The sequence below is a fragment of the Salmo trutta genome, chromosome 12, assembly GCF_901001165.1.
Source record: "Salmo trutta chromosome 12, fSalTru1.1, whole genome shotgun sequence".
NCBI classification, from domain to species: Eukaryota; Metazoa; Chordata; class Actinopteri; order Salmoniformes; family Salmonidae; genus Salmo; species Salmo trutta.
In genome coordinates, this window is record NC_042968.1 from 76,311,399 (window position 1) to 76,326,833 (window position 15,435).

General features: G+C 42.6%; 1 protein-coding gene across 4 annotated transcripts; it reads right to left on the reverse strand.

Moving 5' to 3' along the window:
• Window positions 1–557: 557 nt before the first annotated feature.
• LOC115204194 (solute carrier family 35 member E4) lies at window positions 558–10,355 on the reverse strand. 4 transcript variants are annotated; one of them, XM_029769573.1, is made up of 4 exons: window positions 10,216–10,355; window positions 9,596–9,730; window positions 7,092–7,705; window positions 558–3,355 (listed from the first exon to the last, which is right to left on the reverse strand). In XM_029769573.1, exons 3-4 carry the CDS (start codon window positions 7,684–7,686, stop codon window positions 2,835–2,837), a joined length of 1,116 nt encoding a protein of 371 aa, XP_029625433.1. In that variant the 5' UTR covers window positions 7,687–7,705; window positions 9,596–9,730; window positions 10,216–10,355; the 3' UTR covers window positions 558–2,834. The 4 variants fall into 4 exon arrangements, with proteins under 4 accessions (XP_029625433.1, XP_029625432.1, XP_029625431.1 ...); XM_029769572.1 differs by lacking the exon at window positions 10,216–10,355 and having other exon boundaries at window positions 9,596–9,738; XM_029769571.1 differs by lacking the exons at window positions 9,596–9,730; window positions 10,216–10,355 and adding an exon at window positions 8,228–9,560.
• Between the last annotated feature and the right edge of the window lie 5,080 nt (window positions 10,356–15,435).

A 15,435-nucleotide genomic window follows, 5' to 3' on the forward strand; every position in this document is an offset into this window, starting at 1 on the left:
TCTGAATGCACTGTATCATTTTGACAATATCGCAATATTATTTTTGCACTAGTTGGCTGTACCTGCACCACAACGCCAGTATTTCTCCTTCATGGCTTGTTCTAAATCCTCTTAAATAGGGAGCACTTTTATTTCCATGTCCCTCTACAGTAGACATTTGGTGAGCAATACATTTGGAACATCGAATCGCAATACACATTGAATTGTGAGAATCGCTATATCTCATGTTGGTACCGAAGTATCATGATAATATCGTATTGTGAGCTCACTGGCAACTCCCAGCCCTAGTTGAGACTGGGGGATTTTGAGGTCAAACATATCAGTAACTAGGGAAATGCCTCCACCACGTGGTGAGCTCAACTAAATACATACAGTACATTGGTTAGTGCTATCCGGGAACCTTGGGGCGTCCCTACCCTTACCATACCAGTAGTGTGGCCAGCTACTTTACCAGTGTTTTCGGTTAGTTTTTTTAACTGTACTTTGTGTGTTTGCTTAGTGTGTCTAGACATGCCATTTAGCTTTTTGTTAAGCTAAAATAAGACAGGAGACATATGTTCTTGAACCAGTATATTTGAGCCAGCCATGATTGTTAAATACATAAATATAATAAAATGATTTACATTGAACTTTTGCAGACATCAAAAAGAGTACATACACATGAGCCCTATGCTGTAAAGGCAGCATCTCCAAAACTCGTCAGTGCAATATGAGCTTTGCCCCACCCTCAAAGACAACTCCGTATGAACATGCAGCCTGACTGACAAACCGTGGTTGTGGGCAGACATGCTTTGAGCTGCTTGAGCTCTCTTCAACTGTTAACTTACATAAGTCATTAAACAAATGGTCTTTAACAAGCCATGTTGAAGACTGAGGTATTTAAACTAACATCAATAACAAGACCCTCTTGATACAACTATGAATGTTAAAACAGATGGGTGACTGGCATTAATCTTATCTTCATTCCAATGTCTCATTTATCAGGTCGAGGCTGGCAACAAATCATTCTGTGTCTACTGCTGTGCATATGACAACATATTAGGGAAAACAAAAGAACAGGTGGGTAACAAAATATATATAACCATTTCCCATTAGAGAGCAACTTTGTTGTCCAGTGTCGATCTGAGGCTGAACTGAAGCTAAACCAAGAAGTCAATGTTTGGCACACCGGAAGGTTATTTTGACTGGGGAAGGAAGATTAGAAACATCTTCATTCAACACCTTCATAAGCTCCTTGCTGTACATTGGACATACATGCAATTTAACACCTGGATCTGAGAGTTATGCAAGACCTTCAGTCACATGACTGTTTGCCAAGTGACAGACCAGTTGATTAGACCTCCAGCTACTGAGTGACCGTTGTCATATGTCAGTGCTATAGACCAGGGTTTCCCAAACTCTGTCCCCCCACGTTTTAGTTGTTGCCCTAGCACTACACAGCTGATTCAAATAACCAACTCATCATAAAGCTTTGGTTATTTGGATCAGCTGTGTAGCGCTACAGGCAAAAACCAAACCGTACACCCAGGGGGGCCCCAGGACCAAGTTTGGGAAACCCTGCTATAGACAAGATAACGTAAGAGCTTTCAAACTTCAATTACATTTTTTTTTAATGTAGATGGCAAAACAAAAACATCCTCTTTGTCCTTTCTAAGACCCATAAACAGCACAATGTTCCTTACCCAATTCAAAAAGCAGAAAGAAAACAAACAATAAAACTAAAATCTCTTAATAAATATAAAAATGTATTGTAATGGGAGTTACAATAACACTGTCCAGCAGAGGTTATAAGGGAGACTAAACGTAAAAGGTTAAAAATAGAGGCACCCTCAGAGTGGAGACATGAGACCTGGCAGAGTAGACATTTCTGTTCAGCCCAGGAGTGGCGGTAAGGAGGATCATGAAATCCTTTTTATGATCTCTCCCAGAAGAAAAGAACTGTACTAAAGATGAGTGAGACTCCTTAGAGTGAATGGGCCTAATAATAGAGGTTTTCTGCAGTGAGAACTGCTGTTCAGGTTGGAGGTTATTAAACTGATTATAATAGGTTCCTTTTATTAACAGGAAATTCAATAAGAGGTCGCTGAGCAGGACAAAGTGCCTGCCCTCAGATCTGCGCTTCACTGTGCAGTAGATGAAGTGTGGCTCACTGACCTCCATGCCTACAAACAGCCAACAGAAATGATATGCCGAACCTGTTAGCTTGCATGTCTCCGCCATTGTAAACGTCCTCTAGATAAAAGCTATAGAACTATAAGAAATGCTACACGCCCCATATTAAGATCCACCACATAAAAAGCTGCCAGGAAACCTCTTTCACACTGATACAAGACCAGGGGAAGGTTAGGTAACAGTACCATGCTTTTTAAAATTTTTATTTGTGCCCATCTATATGGAGGTGATCCCAGTCCTTCCCTCCCAACATCCCATTGAGCACTCACTCATGTTGAACATTTTCACAGTGGAGTAGTGAGAGCGACACCTCATGAGATATATCACATTGTTTGTGTGCTCATGCATGCATATACCAGTATGTGTGCACGTATGGGTATTAGAACAGTGAAAACTGTCACTTTCATAAAGGCATCAGATTTTTTTGTCAGCTGGCCTAGACTGACTTCTCATTCTATGAGACCATGGCAGAAATAAATACATTGGCACAGTGAAAAGGTAAAAACAACCCAACAAACAAGTTCTGTCACCCATATCATCATGATCTCTGACCTCATGAGGTCAAAGCCCATCTCCTGAGCCTCTCCACAGAACCACCTGACTTAACTAACCCCAAAGGACAGGGTTGCTGTAAACAGTCCAACTCCTATTCTCCTTCTCTTTCAGTCTCTCTTGTCCTCTCGCTTGCCATCGGCATCCCTCCTCCCCGGCTGGTCTTGGGGGGGTTGTGATGGGCCAGCGATGTCTTCCTCCCTCCCTCGGCTGAGTGCCCTGGCTTTGGCTCGCCGTGCGTCCATGTAGTCTGAGATCAATTCAGAGTTCTGGTAGATGAGCATGCCGGAGAGTGTGAGTGCCACGCCGACACAGCTGAGCGCTGACATCTCGTTGCCGAACAGCAGCTGGGAGAGCAGCAGGTTGCCCACCACGCTCAGGTTGCCGAGGATGTGCAGGGTGACGGCGGAGGTGAGGGTTATGACGCAGCAGCTGGCCAGGTTGTACATGACAGAGCCCAGGCAGCTGAGCAGGATGAAGAGCCACAAGTTGTGGTCATAATGCATTGGAGACTCCAGCACGGCCCAGTTCTCCAGGGCCAGAGCAGCTACGGCCAGGATGCAGAAACTGGGGATGGACATCAAGTAGAGCAGGAACACAGAGTTGATCTTCTCCTCCTGGAGCAAGATACCTGAGAGACACACACACACAAAGAAAACCATTTAAATATAACCTACAGAGACAGAACACACACACACAAAAGTAGGCTTAACACGCAGTGGTCAAATACAAAGTCTGCCACATCTGCCATGTTCAGAACATCAAAATGTCAAAGGTTTGTTAACTCGGGAGTGAATTTCACATCATAAGACTAGCAGGCTCATTATCATTACAGCTCTGTACAGTACACGCTGTACACTGACAAAACAAGTAGGTCAAAAGCAAATATATGAACAAGTTCATACTGGTCAAATACAGAACCAGGATTCAAATTACACATTGTTCCTTCTCTGAACGTAGCTAGGAGATTGGTCAGATGATTTTAACTAGGACACCACTTAAGCCAACAAAAACCTCCAGCTGACATCAATTCCTAGGGGAAACAGAACACATCTATGATTCCTTACCTAAGTTTGGTATTCATAAGTGGATGGAGAATCTGCGCTTGACAGTATGTAATGTAGTGATAGGACTTATTTATGGTAAACAGGTTGGAGCTCTCTGCCTGTTTTTTTGAGTGCTCCAACTAATGTTCCCTCTAAGTTGCGGGCCTGTGAGGGCGTGTGCAGCTACCCCCAGGACTGCGCACAGAAGAAATATAAGTGCGCGCAGAGAAGCACAAGATTGAACTACAGTTTCCCCTGTTAACACTATCAACGTTTCACTTTACTGTGGGAATTCTGATCGAATCAAGGCAATACTAGCCACTTTCAATGCAACAGACCAATACAAAATGAACTATGCAATACTTAGCATGCAAAACTAACCATGCAAGAGATTTTGTTGTAGGCAGAATGCATCGGAGTAGGACTCTATCACGACTCTGACCCGTATTCTACACAGACCGGTGCACCATAACCAATCAGAGCTGTAGTAGGCCTATATCCACAACAGACCATTGCCATATATAGATCTGTGCCATTCACTTTTAACTTTATTTATTTCACCTTTATTTAACCAGGTAGGCTAGTTGAGAACAAGTTCCCATTTACAACTGCGACCTGGCCAAGATAAAGCAAAGCAGTGTGACACAAACAGAGTTACACATGGAATAAACAAACATACAGTCAATAATACAATAGAAAAAAGTCTATATACAGTGTGTGCAAATGGGGTAGGATAAGAGAGGTAAGGCAATAAATAGGCCATAGTGGCGAAGTAATTACAATTTAGCAATTAAACACTGGAGTGATAGATGTGCAGAAGATGAATGTGCAAGTAGAGATACTGGGGTGCAAAGGAGCAAAATAAATAAATAAATACAGTATGGGGATGAGGTAGTTGGATGGGCTATTTACAGATGGGCTATGTACAGGTGCAGTGATCTGTGAGCTGCTCTGACAGCTGGTGCTTAAAGTTAGTGAGGAAGATATGAGTCTCCAGCTTCAGTGATTTTTGCAGTTCGTTCCAGTCATTGGCAGCAGAGAACTGGAAGGAAAGGCGGCCAAGGAGGAATTGGCATTGGGGGTGACCAGTGAAATATACCTGCTGGAGCGCGTGCTACGGGTGGGTGCTGCTATGGTGACCAGTGAGCTGAGATAAGGCGGGGCTTTACCTAGCAAAGACTTATAGATGACCTGGAGCCAGTGGGTTTGGTGATGAATATGAAGCGAGGCCCAGCCAACAAGAGTGTACAGGTCGCAGTGGTGGGTAGTATATGGGGCTTTGGTGACAAAACGGATGGCACTGTGATAGACTACATCTAATTTGCTGAGTAGAGTGTTGGAGGCTAATTTGTAAATGACATCACCGAAGTCAAGGATCGGTAGGATAGTCAGTTTTACGAGGGTATGATTGGCAGCATGAGTGAAGGATGCTTTGAAAAGTAGATGAACCAGGCGAGGCAGTCATTTGAGAAATCAAGGCAGTCGAGTCTGGCAATAAAAATGTAGTGATTGACAGAGTCGAAAGCCTTGGCCAGGTTGATGAATAAAGCTGCACAGTATTGTCTCTTATCGATGGCGGTTATGATATCGTTTAGGACCTTGAGCGTAGCTGTGGTTCACCCATGACCAGCTCGGAAACCAGATTGCATAGCGGAGAAGGTATGGTGGGATTCGAAATGGTCAGTGATCTGTTTGTTAACTTGGCTTTCGAAGACCTTAGAAAGGCAGGGTAGGATAGATATAGGTCTGTAGCAGTTTAGGTCTAGAGTGTCTCCCCCTTTGAAGAGGGGGATGACCGCGGCAGCTTTCCAATCTTTGGGGATCTCAGACGATACGAAAGAGGTTGAACAGGCTAGTAATAGGGGTCGCAACGATTTCGGCAGATCATTTTAGAAAGAGAGGGTCCAGATTGTCTAGCCCGGATGATTTATAGGGGTCCAGATTTTGCAGCTCTTTCAGAACATCAGCTATGTGGATTTTGGTGGAGAAATGGGGGGGGCAAGTTGCTGTGGGGGGTGCAGGGCTGTTGACCGGGGTAGGGGTAGCCAGGTGGAAAGCATGGCCAGCTGTAGAGAATTGCTTATTGAAATTCTCAATTATTGTGGATTTATCGGTGGTGATAGTGTTTCCTAGCCTCAGTGCAGTGGGCAGCTGGGAGGAGGTGCTCTTACTGAACTGTTTATACAGCATGAGCGGTCATGAATAGAAGCGCTTGTTTTGAGATCAAAGCGAGAGCTTCATGTAGTGACGTGTGCACATTTGTTCATATCCTTTGCTAGTTAGTTATTAACCCAGTTATAGATCATTTTTAGGCAGCAATGGGAGAGTGATTGGTTCCGACAAGAGCACCAAACGTGTGCATTTCTAGACATCCTTGAAAAGCCAGTCAGGTAAATGGATTTTTTCTGTCCTAAAGGGGCAGTATTATATGGGAATAATTATACATTTTATTTTGTAAAGTGGTTTCTTGCATCCAACACCACAACAACATTTTCAGTCACCTCCTTGTCTGATGGACAAGTGGATAAACAGGTTAAATGTCAAGCCCTGCATGTTTTTTTCCCAAAAGGTCTCATGGCCTACATTGAACACCACACATTGGCTGCTACTGTAGGCTGAACGATAGAACAGCTATTTCTATGTTAAAATGTTAAGGGATGCATTTTCTCCATCGTTTTTGATGGTAGGCCTCTCTGATAGGTCTACATTATGATCAAATAGCCACAGTAGCCTACTTGACCACCGTTAAAACTAACTTAAAGCGAGTACAGCCTCAGCGTTCACAGTAAATGTGATCCGGAAGTTGCACAGAAAGTAAGCACTCAGCAGACCTGAAATTTGCTCAGTGATGAAAAGAATTAGAGGGAACATAGGCTCGAACCTGTTTACCAGGCAGGGATTAGTCCTTTTTGATACGTTTTCCATGGGTAAACTCTGTCAGTAGTTTTGAAAGTTTCCTTAGCAACAGGCAACACACCACCTCTAGCTAGACTGGGTGTGTCACTTGAGGAGTGACTCAGAGCATCAGTAAAATGTTCCAACCCTAACTGCAGTGTGGGAAGTTTAATATGAACATGGGATTGGAGGGAACACCAAAACTACACTGATAGAATATTTCGGTTAGGGGCATTATTTTCCACTCTTGAAGGGAAAGTATTGAAGTACACAGGGCCATTGTGATTTATTCCAACATAACACCCATACGTTAATTGCTTAGGCCTACCACAGTTATACAGACAATGTGTCAACACCCATCAGATATGCAACATAATAACTATTATAAAGGCATAATAAAAAGGTAGCAGCTGGTTCTTTACTCACTTTGCTGGATGGTTTTGACACCTCTCAACATTGTCGCAGCGAATACGAAGAAGCAACCTGTCTGGTCGTACTGGACCTCGCCCATAATGCTGAATGAGGCTCCCAGACAGATGGGCATCATGGCCGTGTATTTGAGGATGTGATGCTGCTTGCCCAAGATCAGGGTGGAAATCGCCAGGGTGAAGATTGGAGTGGTGGTGTAGATAATTTGCGCAAATGACAGCTGGACATAGTTCAGACCCACGTTGCCAAACGCAATGCTGGCACAAAATGTCAAGCTCAATAGAAACACCTTCCATTTGGCGCTGTTGGTAAGGTCCTTATGCTTGTCAACACCGCCTTTGTGCTGGAGCATTCGAAGTTTAATAAGCCAAAAGTCCACCACTATTGCTGTCAACATGTGCAGGGCCGATAGCAGTAAGGGGTACCTGAAGTTGTACACTGCAAATATCCATTTGTTAAGACTGGAGATGGTCGTCCCCGTTACAAGCCAGACAATGACAGCGGACAGAAGGTGCAGCATCTCCCCCAGTGGCCTTTTCCCCGTCTTGCGCCGGGTCGCCTCGCATTTAGAGAGGCCATCGGTGTTAATCATGTTCTTTTCATCCTCTTTTCTGTAAGACAAACACATCTTGACTTCGCAATAACATCACATTCGTGTCTGCACAAACTGTCCCGATTGCGTAACCCTTTTCGATACGGTCGGCGCTAGCCAGCCGTTTTCAGCTGTATAAAATGTCTCTCATCCTGAAAATCGTCTCACAAAATAGATCTAACCTTAGCTAACTAACTTACTTGAGACTATTCTGTCGATTATATATCCATAGTTTTCTGTGTTGTTTTGCTGAGGTAAACAAGGCTTTTTTTACACCACGCTGAGACACGTGTTACTGTTTTGTATAGGAGATGGTTGTGTAACCAAATAGTAGTGACAGATGTTAGCTAAAGAGCAAGACAAGTGCGAAGTGGTGGGTAGCAGGAGATTGTTCTTCCCTTGGAGAACTGCGGACTCTCCTACATCCTCTACTGGTGCGTCCGTGATTGGTTACATTTTAAAATCCCCAAATGATGACACAGAAAAGTTTCCAAAGAGTATTATTATATTGGCTACATTCAGCTGGTTATATTTATCCTACCGTTGTTTGCCATGAATTACGTCGCCGGCCCGGAAATCAAACGACCACTCGCTCTTGCTGCAGTTGCAAGTAGTGCCAATAGACTTACTTCATGCGAGGGGTCTCGTCCTATCAGCAGAAATACGACAATTCCTATACATACATTGTTCACACATTGAAAAGATTAGGCCCCGCAAGGTCCTACACAGCGAAATGAGTGCACGGACCTAGCGTCATCATTACGCCCTATTTCACATGCTTTGCGTCATCGGTGAAGTAAAACTAGTTTATATTGGATATTCGGTTCTCTCGTCAAAGCATGCGATGACTATGAAGATGGTTTATTCTGAATTGGATGGATGGGAAAAAATCCACCGTTTTTTATTTTATATATATAGCTTTCAATTTAACAGCTCTTACACCAAGCGTGCCATGACAATTCAAATGATATATTCGGGATGAGGGAGTGGACAAAAAAAATCCACCGTTTTTTGTTGTTGTTGAAATGTATTTATTTTTATTTGCTTTCAAGCTTCAATAGCTCTTACACAAAGCGTGCCCTGACTATTAAAATTATATATTCTGAATCGGGGAAGGATGGACACATTTTTTTCCTAATACATTTTTACAATAAATACATAATTATCATGGTCATTACACACTTTGTGTAAGAGCTATTGAAGATTGAAATCCAAAATCGTATTATTTAAAAATAACAATAAAAGTAAATAAAAAGGTGATGATTTCTCTCCATCCACCCCGATTCAGAATATACCACCTTCATAGCAATGGCATGCTTGGTTCAATAGGTATTGATGAGAAAATCAAATATCCACCTAATATCGAATATGTCGTGGCGATGTTGGCTAGCTAAGCTCATGCGCAGAAACAAGTCATCGGGTCAAACGGTCGTCTAGCGCCGAACTGCGCATGTGCACGCCATCAACACAAAGGTGTCACTTTCACGATGTTGGAGTAATAACATGTTCAACTACTTAAGACTTTGGTTCCAATCGAGGTTGTGCCTTTAGATTGCGGAAATTAACAGCTAAGGAATATTTTTTTTACTTCTCAAACCCCGGCCTGGTCTGCTTGACAAGCGTTCCAGGAAGTCTCGCGATGTTGCGTCTCTGGGTTTAGAAACGCTGTGCCTATTCTATCAACTTAATTTATTATATAAACTACCCGTATACCTAAACAAGTCCGATTTAAACGTAATGTCAGACCAGAAAGGCCTGATAAACGATCACAGAATCGCCAGCTAATGTTGCCCACTGCAACAATTAACCAGCTAAAATAGCGAACGTGAACCATGTTCCCCAAATGTAACATCACGCGGCAGCATAACGGCATTAATGACTATTAGTTATGCCTTTTGGTTACATGTACCTCTGTAGTTGTGTATCTTTGTCTTGGTAACATCACAAAAAACATCCCAGGCAAACGAGCTGATCTGACTGCTTGTCTGCCTCAGTGCCTCGTTATCGCCCGATCAGCTGTACCGGTCACGTCACTGCTCTCTAACTGCAACCAATAGATATTGTTACAACTCTGCAATCAGAGATATTGCACATCGTTACAACACTGTATATATACATAATATGACATATGAAATGTCTTTATTCTTTTGGAACTTGTGTGAGTGTAATGTTTACTGTTCACTTTGTTTATTTCACTTTAGTTTATCAATTTCACTTGCTTTGCCAATGTTAACATATAATCCATGCCAATAAAGCCTCTTGAATTGCATATATATTTCTTAAAGGAAGAGATAAGAATCCCTGCGGGAAATGAATGGAGAAACATAACGCTCCGCCCAGCAGACTGTCGACCAATCGCGTTCACGTTATCATGCTGCGTCACGCAATCCCTTCTAAAAGCCAGGGTATGAATCGAGAAACTTGCTTATTTTCCTCGAAAGAACGCAATGTCACGATTTCAAAGCTATACGATATTGCAGAGAACAAGTTCATTATCACATATATCGGAAAAGATTTGTAACGTTGTACCTCTTGTTCACGTAATTCATGCTAATGTTGTTATTTTGAGCTAACGCCCAAATAACTCCCATTTACTCCTTGATGGAGCGATCTCCCTGTCCCGGAGTCACCCAGAATGCAACGCGCGGCCAATTGACAACGTATGGGCAAATGTACACACGACGGGCGTAAATACGATTCCAATGGAGTTTCCCATCTCCTCAAAAGTATTTCTGCTGCAATCACCCTCTTCTTCTTCTTCTTCTTATTTTTCTTCTATTTTTGCCCTGTTTATCAAGTGTTGGAAAAACTTGTCAATAATCAACTGACTGGTTTTCTTGATGTCTATAGTATTCTCTCTGGTATGCAATCTGGTTTCCGCTGAGGTTATGGATGTGTCACTGCAACCTTAAAGGTCCTAAATGATGTCACCATTGCCCATGATTCTATTGACTTGGCCAAGGCTTTTGATACGGTAGACAATTCCATTATTGTGGGCCGGCTAAGGAGTATTGGTTTCTCTGAGGTGTCTTTGGCCTGGTTTGCTAATTACCTCTCTCAAAGAGTGCAGTGTATAGTCAGAACATCTGCTGTCTCAGCCTCTGCCTGTCACCAAGGAAGTACCCCAAGGCTCGATCCTAGTCCCCACGCTCTTCTCAATTTACATCAACAACAGCTCAGGCAGTAGGAAGCTCTCTTATCCATTTATATTCATATGCTACAGTCTTATATTCTGGCCCTTCTCCGGCTTTTGTGTTAAACGCTACAACAAAGCTTTCTTAGTGTCCAACAAGCTTTTTCTGCCCTTAACCTTGTTCTGAACACCTCCAAAACAAAGGTCATGTGGTTTGGTAAGAAGAGTGTCCCTCTCCCCACCGGTGTGATTACTACCTCTGAGGGTTCAGAGCTTGAGGTAGTCACCTCATGCAAGTACTTGGGAGTATGGCTAGAGGGTACACTTTCCTTCTCTCAGCACATATCAAAGCTGCAGACTAAAGTTAAATCTAGACTTGGTTTCCTCTAATGTAATCGCTCCTCTTTCACCCCAGCTGCCAAACTAACCCTGATTCAGATGACCATCCTACCTATGCTTGATTACGGAGACATAATTTATAGATCGGCAGGTAAAGATGCTCTCGAGCGGCTAGATGTTCTTTACCATTCGGCCATCAGATTTTCCACCAATGCTCCTTATAGGACACATCACTGCACTCTATACTCCTCTGTAAACTGGTCATCTCTGTATACCTGTCGCAAGACCCACTGGTTGATGCTTATTTATAAAACCCCCTTAGGCCTCACTCCCCCCTATCTGAGATACCTACTGCAGCCCTCATCCTCCACACCACATACAACACCCGTTCTGCCAGTCACATTCTGTTAAAGGTCCCCAAAGAACACACATCCCTGGGTTGATCCTCTTTTCAGTTCGCTGCAGCTAGTGACTGGAACGAGCTGCAAAAAAACACTTAAACTGGACAGTTTTATCTCCATCTCTTCATTCAAAGACTTAATCATGGACGCGCTTACTGACAGTTGTGGCTGCTTCGCGTGATGTATTGTTATCTCTACCTTTTTACCTTTGTGCTGTTGTCTGTGCTCAACAATGTTTGTACCATGTTTTGTGCTTCTACCATGTTGTGCTGTTGCCATGTTGAGTTGCTACCATGTTGTTGTCATGTGGTGTTGCTACCATGCTGTGTTGTCATGTGTTGCTGCCATGCTATGTTGTTGTCTTAGGTTTCTCTTTATGTAGTTTTGTGGAGTAACTCTTGTCGTGATGTGTGTTTTGTCCAATATTAAAAAATGTAATCCCAGCCCCCGTTCCCACGGGAGGTTTTTTGCCTTTTGGTAGGCCGTCATTGTAAATACGAATTTGTTCTTAACTGACTTGCCTAGTGAAATAAAGGTAAAAAAAAAAAAAATCTTCTTCTGCCGCCACCTACAGTATTGACTGTGCATCAGCCTACTATTCTGTAGTGTGAATTTATTACACTTTGTGAAAAAATTGCCCTACCAACTATCCCTGCACCCATTACAACCTCACCACTATTCCACTACTTTGGCTCTATCTGATCCTACTCCAGGCCTGCCGCCTGGGAGGACGGGACACTATAGTTCAAAACATCTTGTAACTCTTTTGCAGTAAAATCTCGTACACCCAAGTACTTCTCTGCAGCTGCCACCACAACATCTATCCTATGTGATTAACGTTCCATTCCTGCTGTACAATTGACAACCATGGCCATGAACGCCAAAAAAACAACCTTAATGAAGCACGTTATTCCTATCACTCTCTATTGGCCTTGGTCTACTCACAGGGACTAAGGATCCCTCACCCTGGACCGACCTTCCTCTACTACTCTCTGCACTGCGTCAGCATACGACACCTTCTGCACTACTCTGATGCTGGCAAACTCAACTTACTTTTCTCTCACTGGACACCTCTGATCTCCAGTACCATGGGTACCCCTAGTTTACAAACACAACATTGTCCACCAATACTACACACTCCTTTGTCGCCTGTCCTCCTGCACTCACATCTAGGAATCTCCCTCCTGCACACTGCTGCCACATGACCATAAGATTGACACCTAAAACACCGTAATGGATTCGGGACAAAAGCTCTCATGGGTTAATTGACACATTCTAACTTGACTTCATCTGGTAAAGACTCTGCATCATAACTCAGTAGTACAGACAGTGTCTTATCTGTTTCACCACGCTCTCCACCGGGTCTGCTTTGCACCTAGCGGTGGGTGTCACAGACACTGGGAATCTTCAACTTCAGTTGATCCTCCACAACACAACGCCACTCCAGTTATCACTTCTTTCAACGGTGCCCTGCTCTGGAGAGGAAAGCAAGTCACAGTTCTTGTCCCCAATCGCGTGGTGTGGAGCACACACTCCCTCTGGATGGCAGAAACACAAAAAATCTACACGATTCCACTTCGAGTCACTTTCACAGACCGAACATTCCCCAACCTCTTCTCCACCCGACCTTACACCACATATGGATCTCCCTGAAGGCATGGGTCCATGCTCTCCAAAAATCTTACTCCCACTGGGCCAGAATCATCTTTGCCATCATCAGGACAAGGCTCAAATTCGACGGTCTTCACCGCACTTTCCACCGCAGTTAATTCATCCTCACTCTCCTCACATTCAATTTCCTTCTGTAGCTCTTCCAAAAGTTCTGTGTGATCCACCACTCCATATTCACTCAAAACATGTTCCACTTTTATCCTTTTTTTCCTACCCCCCACCTCATGGCCACACCAGCAGCCACAGTCTGATAAAATAATCACCCTCTCTTTGTTTACTGGGACAGTAACAAAGAAAAGATTACCTCAACCTGGACAAGAGCTCATGCCTATACCTTTTACAGTAGGCTAAGCTTAGGTAAAAACTACAATAAAACATCACACACTCACAGCTTACCTGCTTTGCTTGCCTCTTAGGGCTATCCAACTTTTATCTTTGACACTTATGCCCTGCCCACGTTGGTCCCTGATACAGTATAAAATATCAGTCTATGGCCGTATGGCTACATGTCTAGATAGAAATAGGCCTCACCTACAAACCTGCCTATATAAGAGTACGGAGGAGCTGCAGAGTGAAACACATACTGAAATGGAACTGAAAGGAATAAGAAGCGTTACTTTATTATGCAGTGTCAGCACATACAGCCACTTTATATTATATAATGTTTACTTACCCTACATTACTCATCTCTTATGTATATACTGTACGCTATACCGTCTACTGCATCTTGCCATCTGATGTAATTAAATGTATCACTAGCCACTTTAAACAATGTCACTTCATATAATGTTTTCGTACCCTGCATTGCTCATCTCATATGTATATATAATGTACTCTATACCATCTACTGTATCTTGCCTATGCCGTTCGGCCATCTCTCATTTATATATTTTTATGTACATATTCATATTCATTCCTTTACACTTGTGTGTACAAGGTAGTTGTTGTGAAATTGTTAGGTTATATTACTTGTTAGATATTACTGCATGGTCGGAACTAGAAGCACAAGCATTTCGCTACACTTGCTTTAACACCTGCTAACCATGTGTATGTGACAAATACATTTGATTTGACTTCCTCTAAAGGTGTTTGTTTTTATATAACACTTAATAAAACATGTCTGCACAAATATGAATTAACCTAAACAGAGCACTCAATGTACACAGTGAACAAATGTTGATCTACTGACTGTATTAAAAAACAAACAATCCACCATTGCAAATATAGCACATGGGACAGAAATCGCAGTGAGAGATTGTTCCCCCTTTACCACACTACCTTGCTTTCCCACCCCTTAGTGTGGAGTTGTATGTGAAAAACGGAATGCACAATACTCTGCCTCAGTTTGGAACATTCTGTTCTCAGTGTAGAATACAGTACAGATGTTATCTAGCCAGTGAGCACTACACCACCGCCTTAAAACAACCAAAAGGACTGTATGTTGACTGATCAGCAACAAACTGTGCAAACTTTCACATTTGTTCAGATATAATTACTGTAATGCTTAATTCCAAAATTATATTTTATAAGAAGACACAGGAACACTAGGATATCCCATTCTCTAAGGTTATCCTAGGTTATGTAATCCTAAATTCTGTGCCATATTAAGCATACAACATCTTATGGTTGTGTATGTACATCCAGGATATTTCAAATCATGGTATCATGTGAACAAGGCAATTACCTATTCACTGTTTGCAATGCAATTGCATTTTTCTAATCATATCTATAGCCTAACACATGACCAATTGTATTTGAATTATTAGACTACCTGAATACTACTTGTAGCCACACCAATCTGCTTTCAAGCCATAGTATGCTTGAATACTTAGATGGCATTTGACAATTCAAGCCCGATGTCAGAATCAAGCTTTTTTTTAAACTGATGTAATGGACATGGCATTACATCAGCAATATTAAAATGTAGGCTACAGCGGCACCTGCTGGATGTAAGTGCAACTGCAGCAACATTAAAAACAGAAAATGTATTTTTCATCCTCAGGTTGAGAGGTCAGTTGAAGACGAACATTTATCATGAATTCAAATCTGGCAAGCCAATAAAGTGCACATAATTAGATTGAATTGCTTTTATTGAGTGGTACCTTGAATACATATGTGTGCTAGAGCCAAGATGACGTCAAACGAGTAATGTGGAGTGTGCAGCCCCATCAGACAGGCTAACCCAGATCAGACAAACTGTCCCAG